The sequence below is a fragment of the Mobula hypostoma genome, chromosome 15 (assembly GCF_963921235.1).
Source record: "Mobula hypostoma chromosome 15, sMobHyp1.1, whole genome shotgun sequence".
Classification (NCBI taxonomy): domain Eukaryota; kingdom Metazoa; phylum Chordata; class Chondrichthyes; order Myliobatiformes; family Myliobatidae; genus Mobula; species Mobula hypostoma.
This window is the reverse complement of record NC_086111.1, coordinates 29,041,845-29,057,674: the sequence shown is the minus strand read 5'-3', so window position 1 is coordinate 29,057,674 and position 15,830 is coordinate 29,041,845. Positions and strand designations below refer to the sequence as shown.

The 15,830-nt window shown below is 39.1% G+C and overlaps 1 protein-coding gene across 3 annotated transcripts in view; it reads left to right on the top strand.

The window, feature by feature from the left end:
- The window catches only part of LOC134356767 (acylamino-acid-releasing enzyme-like), an 81,018-nt gene that overhangs the window by 10,614 nt on the left and 54,574 nt on the right, over positions 1-15,830 (top strand). For all 3 annotated transcript variants that reach the window (XM_063067871.1, XM_063067872.1, XM_063067870.1), the window contains exons 2-4: positions 1,016-1,145; positions 12,055-12,181; positions 13,010-13,100. In XM_063067871.1, coding sequence (XP_062923941.1) covers positions 1,016-1,145; positions 12,055-12,181; positions 13,010-13,100 — 348 coding nt within the window. The remainder of the gene's footprint in view (positions 1-1,015; positions 1,146-12,054; positions 12,182-13,009; positions 13,101-15,830) is intronic.

Here is a 15,830-nt window from a genome sequence, read left to right as displayed (position 1 = left end):
CAATCATCACCTACCCCATCAGTGGAAAACTCTACGGTTCCCACAGTGACCTCAATAGAACTGTCAAAGTTGAGCCATCCATCTGCACCAAGGGTAATTGAAGTAACAAATTAATATGTCAGTTTAGATATCTTTAGGATGCGAGATGAAACTGAAACTTCTGGGGGGATACCCACACTGTGAGAGGAAAATATACAAGCTTCACACACGTGGAGCTAGAGGCCTGGTTTGTTGGAACTGTATGGTCATAGCACTACCTGCAGTATCAAGTGCCATTCATCTCTGTAGTCTCTTGGCATGATAGTGCTCTGAATGGTTTGTCAATGTTAGACATGTGATCAACTTGACCTGCCATTGGAGATGACTGGGTGTAGTTATGGCCTGGTAGAAGATGATTGGAAGAGGGCGCTGAGTTAGTTCATGAACTAATATCTGTCCTCCTTATCAACCATCACCTATCCCATCAGTGGAAGAACATTGGCATCAATAGCCACATAAGAACCCTCAAAGCTTGAGTGGATGTCGATGTCTTTGATCCCAAAGGACTGATGAGAAAGAAAGAATATAACTGCAAGTATTTCTTTTGGAATCTGTCATGAAATTCCTGTGATCTGATGACCTGATTAACAATTCTCTATTGTTCCAACAACTTCTGGTCTTGTTTCTGGGCTTTATCTTGAACTCCCTACCACTGAGAATTTACAGCAGCTTCCCCGAACTTTGTCAAAATCATCTTTGAAGATCATGTAGACCACAACATGTGGCTATCATCCATTTTATGTATTACCTCAAAAAATGTCTTTGAAAATTAAATTAGAATCTTCTTCTGAAGTCTTGTTAGCTACTATTTAATACGATAATCTACGATCTAGAAAATTGAATCTTTTAAGTGTTCAAAAATTGACAACCTTTCCTTAAATTGGAACATGTAAAACTATCTAATTTGTAGCTGCTGTAAGAGTAATTAATCGCAAGAAAAGTTACTGAAATTGGTTGTTCTTTCTTTTTATTGAAGATGATAAATGATTCGGAAGAGATTGCTGGGATCTACCGAGAGCTCAGCAAATTTCCAACTCCCTTGAAAGCTTGCATCAGACCACAAGTTACATTGAAAAGTAAAGAAAAGTACAGCATCATCTCTGCAGGTATACAAATGACTGTCGCATCAAGGGGCAGTCTTGCTGTCTTTAAATATGATGTCATTGTACTATATATTTTCTCATTTATTATGGAGTGGATAGAACGCCTCCTTTGTTTCTCAAACAGTTTGTTAAAGTCTAGCATTATTTTTGGGAGAAAAAGATATTATAACAGATAATACAACTTCTTTTCCCATCATGGCAAGTTGTGAATCTGGTAATTTTTGGACTAGAACCAGAAAAATTAAGCAACTCTCACAACGTGCTGGAGGAACTCAGCAGGTCGGGCAGCATCCGTGGAAAAGATCGCTCAACGTTTCAGGCCGGAACCCTTCATCAGGACTGTAGAAGGAAGGGGCAGAGGCCCTATAAAGAAGGTGGGGGGAGTGTGGAAAGGAGAAGGCTGGTAGGTTCCAGGTGAAAAACCAGTAAGGGGAAAGATAGAGGAGTGGGGGAGGGGAGGCAGGGAGGTGATAGGCAGGAAAGGCGAAGAAGGAATAGGGGAAAACACAATGGGTAGTAGAAGGAGGCGGAACCATGAGGGAGGTGGTAGGCAGCTGGGGGAGGGGGCAGAGTGACATAGGGATAGGGGAAAGGAGGGGGAGGGAATTACTGGAAGTTGGACAATTCTGCAGATTATTTTGTGTTCCAGAAAAATCAAGAATGTTGTTTTATAAAATGAAACATTCTGGTTTATTAGTATCTCTAATGAGGAAAAAAATAGTAATCGTTACTTTATCATTACTATGTGTGGCACCAGTGTCCTGTTTTGCCTTTGGTTGGTGATGTTCTTCGGGAACTAATGATGGTCTAAGAATAGATTGTCAGTATTAGCCATGTGATCAACTTAACCTGCCATTGGAGCTGACTGAATGTAGTTGGGGCCTAGTCAGGAATGGTGGGAAAAGTCAATGAGTTAGTTCTTCTGTAGGCAGTGTCACCAATCATCCAAAAATAAAACTAAAACATTTAACGTTTTGTGCAAGGTATAAATTGTGATCGCAGATTCATTAAAATTTATATTAACTATTAGTTTAGGTTATGCTGATCAGTAGTCAACAGAAGTGTGGAGAACTAGCTAGCTGGAGTGTGGTGTCAGTGCATTTCATAACACTTTATGCTATAGAAATACAGGTTGAATCGGAGGTGAGCTGTGGGAATTTCAGTGATTCCCAACGGGGGCAGTACCCCCCTCCAGGAGATAGTTATGTGTCTTAAGGCCCCCTTAGGGAAAATAGAATCTGTGGGGGGGGGCACGGGTGGCATTAAGTGGCACTGTAACTTGAAGCATGAGATCTGACCAACCGTTAGTAGAGCAAGCACTTCCAAACAAAAGGATGAGGCAGTGGAACACAGGAAGAACCACAGCTCTGCGGGCGGTGAGCACTCATCATCACAACGCATCTGAAACTTGGCAATCTCATCTAACCTTACCAACCAAGCAGACATTATTGAACATGCATAAATTAACAACTGGGGGCCCAACAGTTCCCCCTGACTCACGGCATGGAATGAGTGCATGCAATTTAATAGTTGGTAAGTCAAGTACATCCTCTTAACTGTCTCTACAGATCTATGGAAAACAGGTCATACAGTAATACAGCGCTAGCCAGAACCAAATGGTGAAATACAGCCAATTAGTGAACCTACTGAACTCAAGGATTCATCTTGAGGGATGCAAAGTGACCTTGGCTTCATATGTGTGATCAAGAATCATCTTTGGGGATACTAAGACTTTACGTGATTGGTCAAACGTGCTAGCTAATTTAACTCCATTAATATAACCATATAACAATTACAGCACGGAAACAGGCCGTCTCGGCCCTTCTAGTCCGTGCCGAACTCCTACTCTCACCTAGTCCCACCGACCTGCACTCAGCCCATAACCTTCCATTCCTTTCCTGTCCATATATCTATCCAATTTAACTTTAAATGACAACATCGAACCTACCTCAACCACTTCTGCTGGAAGCTCGTTCCACACAGCTACCACTCTCTGAGTAAAGAAATTCCCCCTCATGTTACCCCTAAACTGTTGCCCATAAACTCTCAACTCATGTCCTCTTGTTTGAATGTCTCCCATTCTCAATGGAAAAAGCCTATCCACGTCAACTCTATCAATCCCCCTCATAATTTTAAACACCTCTATCAAGTCCCCCTTCAACCTTCTACGCTCCAAAGAATAAAGACCTAACTTGTTCAACCTTTCTCTGTAACTTCGGAGATGAAACCCAGGCAACATTTTAGTAAACCTCCTCTGTACTCTCTCAATTTTATTGACATCTTTCCTATAATTCGGTGACCAGAACTGTACACAATACTCCAAATTTGGCCTTACCAATGCTTTATACAATTTCAACATTACATCCCAACTCCTATACTCAATGCTCTGATTAATAAAGGCCAGCATACCAAAAGCTTTCTTCACCACCCTATCCCCATGAGATTCCACCTTCAGGGAAATATGCACCATTATTCCTAGATCCCTCTGTTCTACAGCATTCTTCAATGCCCTACCATTCACCACGTATGTCTTATTTTGATTGGTCCTACCAAAATGTAGCACCTCACATTTTTCAGTGTTAAACTCCATCTGCCATCTTTCAACCCACTCTTCTAACTGGCCTAAATCTCTCTGCAAGCTTTGAAAACTTACTTCATTATCCACCACACCAACTATCTTAGTATCATCTGCATAATTACTAATCCACTTTACCACCCCATCATCCAGATCATTAATATATTTGACAAACAACATTGGACCCAGTACAGATCCCTGAGGCACACCACTACACACCGTCCTCCAATCTGACACACAGTTATCCACCACTACTCTCTGGCGTCTCCCATCTAGCCACTGCTGAATCCATTTTACTACTTTGATATTAGTGCCTAACGATTGAACCTTCCTAACTCACCTTCCGTGTGGAACCTTGTCAAAGGCCTTACTGAAGTCCATATAGACAACATCCACTGCTTAACGCTCGTCAACTTTCTTAGTAACCTCATCAAAAAATTCAATAAGGTTTGTCAAACATGACCTTCCACGCACAAATCCATGCTAACTGTTCCTAATCAGACCCTGTCTATCCAGATAATTGTTTGTATATATACCATCTCTAAGAATAATTTCCATCAATTTACCCACCACTGACGTCAAACTCACAGGCCGATAATTGCTCGGTTTACTCTTAGAACCCTTTTTAAACAATGGAACCACATGAGCAATACACCAATCCTCCAGCACCATCCCCGTTTCTAATGACATTTGAAATATTTCTGTCAGAGCCCCTGCTATTTCCACACTAACTTCCCTCAAGGTCCTAGGGAATATCTTGTCCGGACCCGGAGACTTATCCACTTTTATATTCCTTAAAAGCGCCAGTACTTCCTCTTCTTTAATCGTCATACTTTCCATAACTACCCTTCTTGTTTACTTTACATGATTCAATATCCTTCTCCTTAGTGAATACCGAAGAAAAAAAATTGTTCAAAATCTCCCCCATCTCTTTTGGCTCCGCACATAGCCGTCCACTCTGATTCTCTAAGGGACCAATTTTATCCCTCACTATCCTTTTGCTATTAACATAACTATAGAAACCCTTTGGTTATATTTTCACTTTACTTGCCAAAGCAGCCTGGTATCTTCTTTTAGCTTTTCTAATTTCTTTCTTAAGATTCTTTTTACATTCTTTATATTCCTCGAGCACCTCATTAACTCCAAGCTGCCTATATTTATTGAAGATCCCTCTCTTTTTCCGAACCAAGTTTCCAATATCCCTTGAAATTAATGATGGATAAATGTGTACAGCACGATCTCTACGAGTCTGAAGGTGGTGAAGCTTTGTATTCTGATCCTGCTAAGAAACAGAAACTACAGAAAACGCATCACACCTGGAGTAAAATGCTACATACCTGGATTATTATTATTATTTTATTCTGTTCCTGTCAGATCAATGACACACCCTGTGTCTTATTTGTAATACAGTGCTGTCTAATGAAGCTGAGAAACCATCAAGATTGTAGGAACATTTCCGTAAAAGACACCCTGAAAAAGCTACTTATGTAATTACTCAGTTTCAGAAGATGAAAGAAATATTTGAAAAGCGTTGCACACTTGAGTCATTTGCCAAGAAAGCTTAAAATGAGATTGATCGTGGTCTCATTGCTTCTTATAACATATAAATTATAGCTGTCTGTCTGTCTAGGTACCATATCCGTGCGGACTTTGGTGACCATGGTTTTCCATATAGATCTATCCTTCATTTTTGGATGACTTCCATTTCATCGATGTGTAGCCACCTGGCTATGCTTTTGATGTACATAAGACAAGGTCTTCCTCAAGGTTTACTCCCCTCTATCTTTCCAGAGGGTATGAGTTTTTCTAGTTCATCTCTTCGCACGATGTGTCCTAGGAATCTGAGTTGTCTTTCTCATTATATATCAAATTATGGCTAAGTGTGGAAAATCTCATACAATTAATAATGCCTGCTATATCAGAACTGCTCATCACTGTTCTCAAAATGGATACCAGTATTTTAAAATCAAGTCCTCTGAGCAATAATACTATAGCTTGGAGTATTGACAAAATGATACTCAATATCAACTATGCACAGAGCTACAAAAAACAGAATTTGGGATACAACTACATGAGTCAACTGTGCGAGACAATGAGGCATTGCTAATGGCATATGTACAGAAGAGTTTTGAAGAGATTCTCATTTCTCTTTTGTAAAAAGTTGAAACAAGTATCAATGGAGAATCAATATATGGTGAGATCAAAATGTATATTGAGGATAAAAGTATAACGATTAGGAACATGACTTTTTCAGCAACAGATAGAGCACCATATGACAGGTCACCGAGCTGCTTCAGTGGCATTTGTAAAAAAAAAGAAATTCCAAGTCTGTTTGCAATCCAGTGTGTAACTCATCATCAACATCTCGCAGCCAGCAACTTTTTTCAAGCATGACTCTTGTAATATCTGCTATCAATAAAACTAAAGCTCATCCATTAGATAGCAGAATATTTTGCCAGTTATGCCAAGATAACAATGAGGAGTTTGAATGCTTGCTTCTTCACACTAAAATGCATTGGCTGTCAAACAGCTGCTGTATTCAACATCTCTTTGATCTTTTTGACACTCTGTTTGAATTTTTGCTCAAAGTTGACACGAACTTAGGAAACAAGATCTACGTGGAGATGTGGCGTACCTAGCCGATTTATAAGACAAAATGAATTTAATAAATATGAAATTGCAAGGTGAGAATTTCAATTTAATCCAGGCCAAAAGTGCTGTGTCCACTTTTATTGGAAAATTTAGAAATGTATCAGCAAAACATTGGGAGAAGAATGTTCTGACATTTTCCCTGCATGGAAAGTATGGCACTGTCTTTCACAGACAGTGACTTGTAAGAGTACTGCTTACATCTGCAGTTACCAAAGAATTTCCAGAATCGATCTTGGACTGGCTAATTAATCTATTTCTTTACAAGGTGGAAGAACAGGAAGAGAACTTGCAAGAAGAAATAATCGAAAATCACAATAAAGAAGCAAAAATGCTTTTCAAAAATGTCAGCTATTGTGATATGTGGTAACACGGTCATATAAAGTTTCTTGGTCTTTAAAGAAGAGCCAAACTGTTTTTCAGTGTATTTCCATCCTCCTACCTTGTTGAAAGAGGCTTCAGTACCGTGAACCACATACTCACAAAAAACAGAAACCGCTTGGACATTGTTACACATAGGGGCTAATGCTTTTGCTGTCACAACTTGAACCACATATTTCAATTCTTGCTGAAAACCATTGAGCTCAAGCATGCCATTGACATCAAAGCTGCTGTACAGTGCACAGACACTGTGTAAGTTAGGTTTAAAGACAAATAAAAATTTAAAGCAGAATAATTTTTCTCATGTTAGCATATAGTAGACATGTTTTTAACCTATGGGACATCGCAAAGTATGCTGTGCCTAATAGGGGCATAGGCAAGTACGATGGTGCTTTGGGAGAGTGTTGGCAAGTATAAAAGTGTTTTAGGGGGGCATTGGGCTAAAAAAGGTTGGTAAACACTAGGCTATCTGGCCCCACAGTTGTATACCAGCTGGCACATCTCGGGAATGAAGTTTATGACTTGCATTCAGTTTTTAAATTTAATTAAAATATTAATTTGAAGTAAATTGCATCACTTAATTTTGTCTTAAGAATTTAATGTCTTTAGCTCTTTGTAAATGGCTTTCCATCAACCTGACTGCCTTCTGATTTCTTGTATCATCTGAATGCATCTTAGTTGTTTCAACTGTCCCTAATCATTGGAGCCATTTGAAAACAATGGAAAGATATTCCAGTGGCACAAGCTATCAGAACAATGAGGCCTAGATCTCCATCACCTCATGCCTAATTGAAGCTCACTGGATATGTTGTGCAGTCACTGAACTGGAAAATTGAAGTGCATCTGCAGATGGTATATGGTGATCCTGAGCCAGAGGGAAATACAGAATCATTGAGTCATACAGTATGGAAACAGGCCCTTCAGGCCACTACTTTCATGCTGACCATTCTACCTTTCTATACTAATCCTATTTGCCTGCATTAGGTTGGCAGCCTTTTATGCCTTGTCTTCGCAACTCTAAATTCTAAATGCCTCTTAAATATTTGTGATTCTGACTACTTCTACCACCCTTCTCTGGCAGTGGCTTCCCCTCCTTGGATGCTGCTTGACCTGCTGAGTTTTTCCAGCAGTTTGTGTGTGTAGTGTGCAGATTCTCTTGTGTTTATATATTATCCAATCTTTCTGTAGTAAACATTCACCTCTTATCCCTCTAAACCAGATGTTCCAACCTGGTGTTCATGGACCCATTGCTTAACAGTATTGGTCCATGGCAAAAAAAAAGATTATGAACCTCTGCTCGATACCTTCTATTTTTCACTTTAAACCTATTTCTTCTTGTGTTAGACATCTCTGCCATGGGAAATACATTCTTACTATCTACTCTCCCAATGACCTTCATAATTTTATACTGTATGCCTCCCCCAGTCTCATCCAATCTTTACTTATAACTAAAGCTGTTCAAACTCAGGCAAATTCCAGGTGGGCCTCCTCTGGAACCTATTCAGCACAATCACATCCTTGTGGTATGGCAACTAGAACTACATACAATACTCCAAGATCAGCCTAACTAATATTTTGTAAAGTTGTAATCTGATGTTTCAACTTTAGTATTCTTTGCCCTGTCTAATGAAGGCAATCGTCCCATATGCCTTCTTCATCGTCCTGTTCATCAGTACTGTCATTTTCATTGAGCAATGGATTTATTCCTTAGGGTCTCTCCATTCACTGATACCCCTGACGGCCCTCTCATGTGTTGTGTACGTCCCACTTTTACTTGACTTCCCAAAATGCATCACCTCACAAATGTCAGGATTAAATTCCATCTGTCATTGCTGTGCCCAGTTCTTGCAAGATATATATCATCTGGAGAAATGGGAAGAGCAATAGCAGATGGAATTTAATCATACATCATACACAGTAAATGGCAGGGCCCTCAGGAGTGTTGTTGAATCTCCTTTGCTCTCTAAATATCACAATTTTTTTGCCAACTATAAATTTTCTAATCATACCTCCTGTTTTCACATCCAAGTTGTTAATAAATTTAACAAACATCAAAGACTCTAGCATCAATCTTTGCAATGCACTGCTGGTAACAGACTTTAAATCAGAAAGATGTTTATTGGCCACCACCCTTGGCTATTATCACCAAGAAATGGCCAAGTCCAGTAAGATCTGTTCCAATTGTGAGATGATTATTTGTGAAGCCTTAATTACTTTCATCTGGGGTTAGAAAATGTTCCGGAATTACTATATGTGCTCTGGCTAACATGTCTTAAATCACCCACGAAAATGCTCACATCAGGCTATGTGACATTCTTATATATGTGTAATAGAAGTATGTCTGGTCATTATTTATGTCTGTCTCTATATCCCATCTAACAAATTTAGAAATATGTTTTGAAAATATTTCAACATTGAGCAAGAGATATTCCATAGTAGGGTAAAACCATTATAATAGTTAAAGGTAAGTTGTCTAATGGCGATAAACAGTTTAGCAATTTGAATATTTTATTTTTGTGACCATACATATACCAGTCCCAAAGCATTTCAGAAATTTTGTACCTTGGATCTGAAAGAAGTTTTCAAATTTGCATGTTATTTTTGTAACCTGAATCAGAAAAATGAAAAATTAATTTTCAAAAAATGACTTCCATTATTAAGTCTTATTACAGAAAAAGCCCTCTGAAAGTTGTTGCAATATCCACAGTATTTGAGGGATGCTTTAGCCACAGTTTTGTCAAGACAGACAAGAGAAAGTCTGCAGATGCTGGAAATTCAAGCAACACACACAAAATGCTGGAGGAACTCAGCAGGCCAAGCAGCATCTATGGAACAGAGTACAGTCGATGTTTCTGGCCAAAACAGGGACTGTACTCTTTCATAGGTACTGCCTGGCCTGCTGAGTTCCTCCAGCATTTTGTGTGTGTTGCATTGTCAGAGACAGATTCAGTCAATTTTAATTATTCCAGTTTTTTAAAATATCTAAACCAATATGAGCTGGTTATCTGATTATTGAATTTAACTAACAGTCATTGACGAGAAGATAATGGAAGTATGTATCAAATGGTGGAAGATCTAATCTAAGTCCTGCTATATCACTAATTTGACAGAATCTTGGAAAAGCATTTATCTGATTATTATATACATATAGCAAAACCTTTAGTGTATTTTTTGATGCATTTATGATGCCACAGCAAGAACTAACTAGACCTGTTATTTCCCATTTGTAGGGTTAGCTATGAACCTGTCTATGATATGATGCAACCTAGAGTAAGGCAATAATAATCATCACCACTCTTCCCTTCTGCCCATCACCCACATACACCTCTTTGGTTCTCCTTCCTTCCCCACCTTTGTCCCTTTTTATTCGATGTTCCACCGTCCTCTCCCATTGGATCAGAATCAGGTTTATTACATGTTATGATGTGAAGTTTCTGGTGTCAGTGCAGTGCTATGACATAAAATTACTATAAATTACTAAATAAATAAATAGTGCAAAAGTATTGGGATGATGAGATAATGTTCCTGGGCTCATGGACCATTCTGAAATCTGATGGTGGAGAGGAAGAAGAATCGTTGAGTGAATGCAGTGGATTCTAGTTAACTGGGCCATTGGTTAATCAGGGCTGCCACTTATTTGGGACAACTCTAAAGAATAAGGACTAATTGAGAAAATAGCTGGGATTCCCTTCATTTGTTGGGACACTATGCTGCTTAATTGTAAACACAAAATACTCTGCAGATGCTAGGGTCAAAGCAACACTCACAACACGCCGGAGGAACTCAGCAGGTCGGGCAGCATCTGTGGAAATGATCAGTCAACGTTTCGGGCCAGAACCCTTTGTCCTCTCCTTCTTGCTAGCCACTGTCAAGTCTTGGTGTCTGTGTGGCAAAGATTGATCGACAAGGCTGTGGATTTCTTTTGGGGGACTTTGAGGTTCATGTTACATGTGTTTGTAGATTCTGGTTATGGTGCACCATCAATAACTCCAAAAGACTGGAAGTAGAGAAAATACTGAAAGGATTTTATTCGCAGTGAAATGTGACCTCCACCATGCTGAGTATCTGCCCCTGGACTGAGAGGTGGAGCTAAGGCCCAATCGCCTTTATTCAGGGGTCTGTGGGAGGAGCCACAGGAGCAGTCAGCAGTAACCACAGGTTATTCCTTTTTTTTTACTGTTCTTGAGCGGTTTGATCGGCGCGGACTGGGGCGCTTCAGTGAAGAATGACGAAGTCCTGACGAAGGGTTGCGGCCTGAAACGTTGACTGATCATTTCCACGGATGCTGCCCGACCCGCTGAGTTCCTCCAGCGTGTTGTGAGTGACACTGCTTAATTGGGTAGGAGTCTGTTGCCAAACAGTTCCTAACTAGTGTCAGACATGTGCACTTGTGTGGCCATTAGACATTACACTGTGCTTAGAACAATCAGTTCCATGTGTTTGTGTTCAAAAAGCAGTGATTTTTGTCTCTGATGGTTGACGAGAAGTAAGCAGTAAGACAATTCAGAAATGTTTTGTGCATTCAGTTTCAAGTATTTAGGCTTGGAGATGCCAGAAATAGCTGAGAGTGAAAATGAAACAATTTTACTACTACACCAAGTTAGAAACCATGAACGATTTGAAGGAATTGACAATCATCTTGAATGTTATAATGAATGCAACTGTCAAAGTCATTGTATGAAGACAGTCCATTATCTGCATTAGGTGTCTGTGCAGATTTTGTTCATTTGCAGTCATTCAAAAGACTGAACTATTAGGAATTAATAGACAATTTTATAGTACTGTAGTATTATTGATTATGTTATAATTTGTTCTGTGTTTTGTTTAAAGGTAAAATTTGTTGTTCAACTAAACGGTAGTTTGTCTTTTTTCTACGTTTTAACTTTTTCCATGAAACTTTGGCTAATTGAGGTAACCACTTCATTAGGACAAAATGTACTGGTCCTGATGTGTTCCAATTAACCAAAATCCTCTGTATTCCATGATCTTTGGTTCTTTGTCACTTTCACCTAACACCTTCCAGCTTCTGATGCTATTCACATTCTCCCCTTCCCATATGTCACTTCCCTTTCCCCACACTCCTCATCTGGATCCGCCCAATATCTAAAAGCATTTTCTCCACCCTTTGACTCTATCTTTTTTACCGACTATCTTCCCTCCATCCTCAGTACAACTGAAAAGTCTTGACCCAAAATGTTGACTGCCCATTTCCTTCCGCTGATGCTGCAAGACCTGTTGAACTCCTCCAGCGTTATGTGTGTTGCTCTTGTGCCTCCAGGGTAATAATATGTTTAATGTTTATTTCAGAATGGTCTCAGAGGGATCTTGAGCAGGCTGAGAGGGTGAAAGCATTTCAAGAGTACGTTGTGTTCCATGATGAAACTTCCATTGTGTGCACTAGCCGTTTAGGAAGTTGCATAGAACGGGAAGTTGAGTAAGTATAACTTGGACCATGCATGATCTAAGACTTTACTAATTTTCAGTTAAACGCTTATCGCTATTTGACTTCAGTGTTCCATCATTGTATAAATGTCTGTTGTTTTCGGACAGTCAATTTCATCTGGATTTTTTTATTTTTGTATCTCATCCTACTGAGCTATAGTTTCAGGATATTGATGGTTAATCAATGAGGTTTTGGTGAAGTTTGGAGTGGAGTGTGCGACCCAGAGGCCTGGGAGGCTGGAGCCCATGATTGACTCCATTGACACTCTCTAATTGATGCACCGAGCAAGGTTGAAGTTGACAAGGACAAGAGTAGAGGATGGGCAAGTGTTCAGTGTCGTCTGCCTGTGTTTGACTGGTCTTCCTCTCCTTCTTGCTAGCCACTTGTCAAGTCTTGGTGTCTATGTTGCAAAGATTGATCGACAAGGCTGTGGACTTCTTTTGGGGGACTTTGAGGTTCATGTTACATGTGTTTGTGGATTCTGGTTACTCCTTTTTTACCGTTCTTGAGTGGTTTGATCGACGCGGTCTGGGGCGCTTCAGTGAAGAATGATCCTGCGGCCTGCAGTGGGCTAGCAGTGCAGCACTGATCTGAACACAACTGAATACAACGGGATTCCTGGTTTGCTGTTTGATATTCTATGTGTTGTTTGCTCGCTTTTTGCCATTGCACAATTTGTTCTTTTTCCGAGTGCTGGATGTTTAATGTCTTGTTGAACAGATTCCATGGTGTTTCTTTGTTTCGTGGCTGCTTTCAGGAGGATGAATCTCATAGCTTCCAAATATTGGGTTTAACATTGACCTGAACTTTGACCCACAGGTTACTGAGTAGAGATTCACCTTCTGGCACTTTGAAAGCTGTCATCAGGGAGCATACGAATAGAAAGCAGGAAAAGCAGCAATATCTGGAGGTAACTATGTTTTTGGGTGACGAAGGTGTGGGGTGGGGAAATGATCACTGTAATAAATTTATTATAAAATGATTACTACAAAATAATTAGTAATATTAAATCAAATGTATAATGGTGCAAGATGTAGCAAAAATGTTCAAAGTTCATTAAAAATCTAATCTGAAGATAATAAATCAAGTTTTTTAAAATCTCCCTATATAACTAAAGTTCTTCATTCCTGGTAAAAAGTTCTAGTTGACCTCTTCTGCAGCGTCTAAGTCATCACATTTTCCCCAAAGAGTGAAATGCAGAACTGGACAAAATACTCCAATTGTACTTAAACCAATATTTCATAACAATTCACCATGGCATATGGGTGGCTTATAATACAAAGAAGGAGCTAGACTGAGGTGAATTGTGCATGACTTGAATTTCATGTTGTTTAGGAAAACCTCTGGAGAAGTTTTCCTCAAAATCATGGGCAAGTAAAATCTGCAATGTAGTCGAAGACACAGATTTAGTGAAAACAGTTTCTCTTGCTGTACGTTTTTCTGTATTCCCATCTGGTTTGATTGTCCGAAATTGTGGGTTTAATCCCTGGATCAACTTTTACTAGCATTTATGTTGTTTTTATTAAATTGGTTGATTTCACCTGGCGCATTATTATTTGATCTCAATCCAGCCAACTAGTGTTCAATATCTCTTACTAAAAAATGCCCAAATGTATGTAATCAATGTTATAGATTAATTCCTTATTTTAAGCATCATTCAGGAGTCTGAGAGGCAAGACTTAATGCCAACATGCTTCAAACTGCTGAGAAACCCGTATCACTTCTTTCATTTTGTATAATATACACCCCATATTGTCGTAGCTCATTTAAAGAAGGGTCATCTTGGGAGGTTTCACTGAACTGCTGATGCTCCTGTAATTGAAAGCATCAGAAGTCGTTGCCTTATGAACATAAAGAGGCAAAGTCTGTTGCATAGAATTTACAGCATGGAAAGAAGTAAGAGGCCTATGCCATCATTTATGTTCCACTGATTTAAATGTAAGTGTTTAAATTTACTTCATTCTTACTTCATATAATGCTTGGATTAGAGATTTGCACCATGCATAAAGTGAATCTAAAAATTGTATAAAGAAAAATTAATTGAATACAACACACTTTAAAATATTAGTTCAGTCCACATTGACCTTGGCTTTTAACAAGAAATCTAAATTCTGCTGACTGTGCCAAGTGATATGTGTTTATCCAGGGAAACATTCAGATCTGTGTGCTACGCAAGCGACAATAACTGATATGGGCTTCTTGGCTTTAAGCCTGTCAGCTTTAAGCCTTTTGTTTCAGACACTCCAGTGATAAAAGAATAACAGTGAAGCTGCTAGATTGATCTAGAAGATGCTCGGTTTGAATGTTCTGCCATAAGTAGAATTCCAGCTCGGCAGTAAGTCTTGAAGTACGCAGAATTATCTGCTGAAGAATACCTGTTACATGTATAGTGAATGTAGGCAACTGATCCTGACAATTGTAAAGGTTTTATACACAGTGGCCCCTTTATTAGGGGTGTTTCCCTAATAATTCAAAAAGAGAGCAAAAATAGTGAGCTAGTCTTCATGGATTCATTGACCATACAGAAATCTAATTGTACAGGGGAAGAAGCTGTTCCTAAAATGTTGACTATGTGTCTTAAGGTTCATGTGCCACCTCCATGATGGCATGATGGTAGTGATGTGAAAAGGTTATGTCATGGATGATGGTTTGTCCTAGATAGTGGATGCTGACCTCTCATTGCCTTTTGAAGATGTCCTTAATGGAGGGGAAATTAGTGCATAGAGTAAAGGTGGCTGAATTTACAACCCTCAGCCGCTCTGCATAGGTGAGGTCCTCTGGGACTGGGGAAAAAAAACACACTAGGAACGCGCAAAGGAAAATTTGATAGACTGTCTACTTGGCCTATCAAGTTCAAAGTAAATTTATTATCAAAGTACATACACTCAGTACCTCCTGTATCTTATAAAGTGGACACTGAGTGTCGAATACATTGTTACTAGGAAGTAATTTGGAGAATGCAATGGAAAATTGATTTTTTTTAGTGTGTGTTTTATTTCCCAGAATAAAGCATGCATGACAGCTACTACTTACATCTTGTTAATTCTGGGCCTGATCTAATTTAAGTGCTGTATAGTGTGTTATCAGTACCTGTGCCATGTTTCTTTCATAGCATTGCAAAGGCCCTTGAGTTGCATGATTCTGAGAACAACAGTCTGTAGATTTTGTTATCAAAGTGTTGGTCTAGGATACTTGGAAGGCAAGTAAATGACATATATTAAGCCTTCAACTTTATATCCATCTGTATCCATTTCCTTCACAACATTTCACTCCTTGAGTTAAAAAGTAATTGGTTCAGTTGTATTTTATAGAGCACTACACCATAATTCTTGATGATCTTGCATTGCAACATTCAGTGAATTCTACACTGCTGTGATATAAATAGAATAACGAACTGCAACCTCATATTTTTTCCCTTCGAGTTGGATGTTACAGGTTGTATAGCAAATAGTACTGTTAGGAAGAAAGGGGAAGTTCTTGTGTTGTATGCAGACTTTATCCCTCAACTGATACTACAAAATAGATTATCTAGTTACTTTTAGTGATACAAATATTATTACAAGTAGAGTATAGAATTACTTCACCTTGTGCAGTGGATGTTAGCTATCAGTTTTATGAGTGATTTAACTTAACTGTGGAT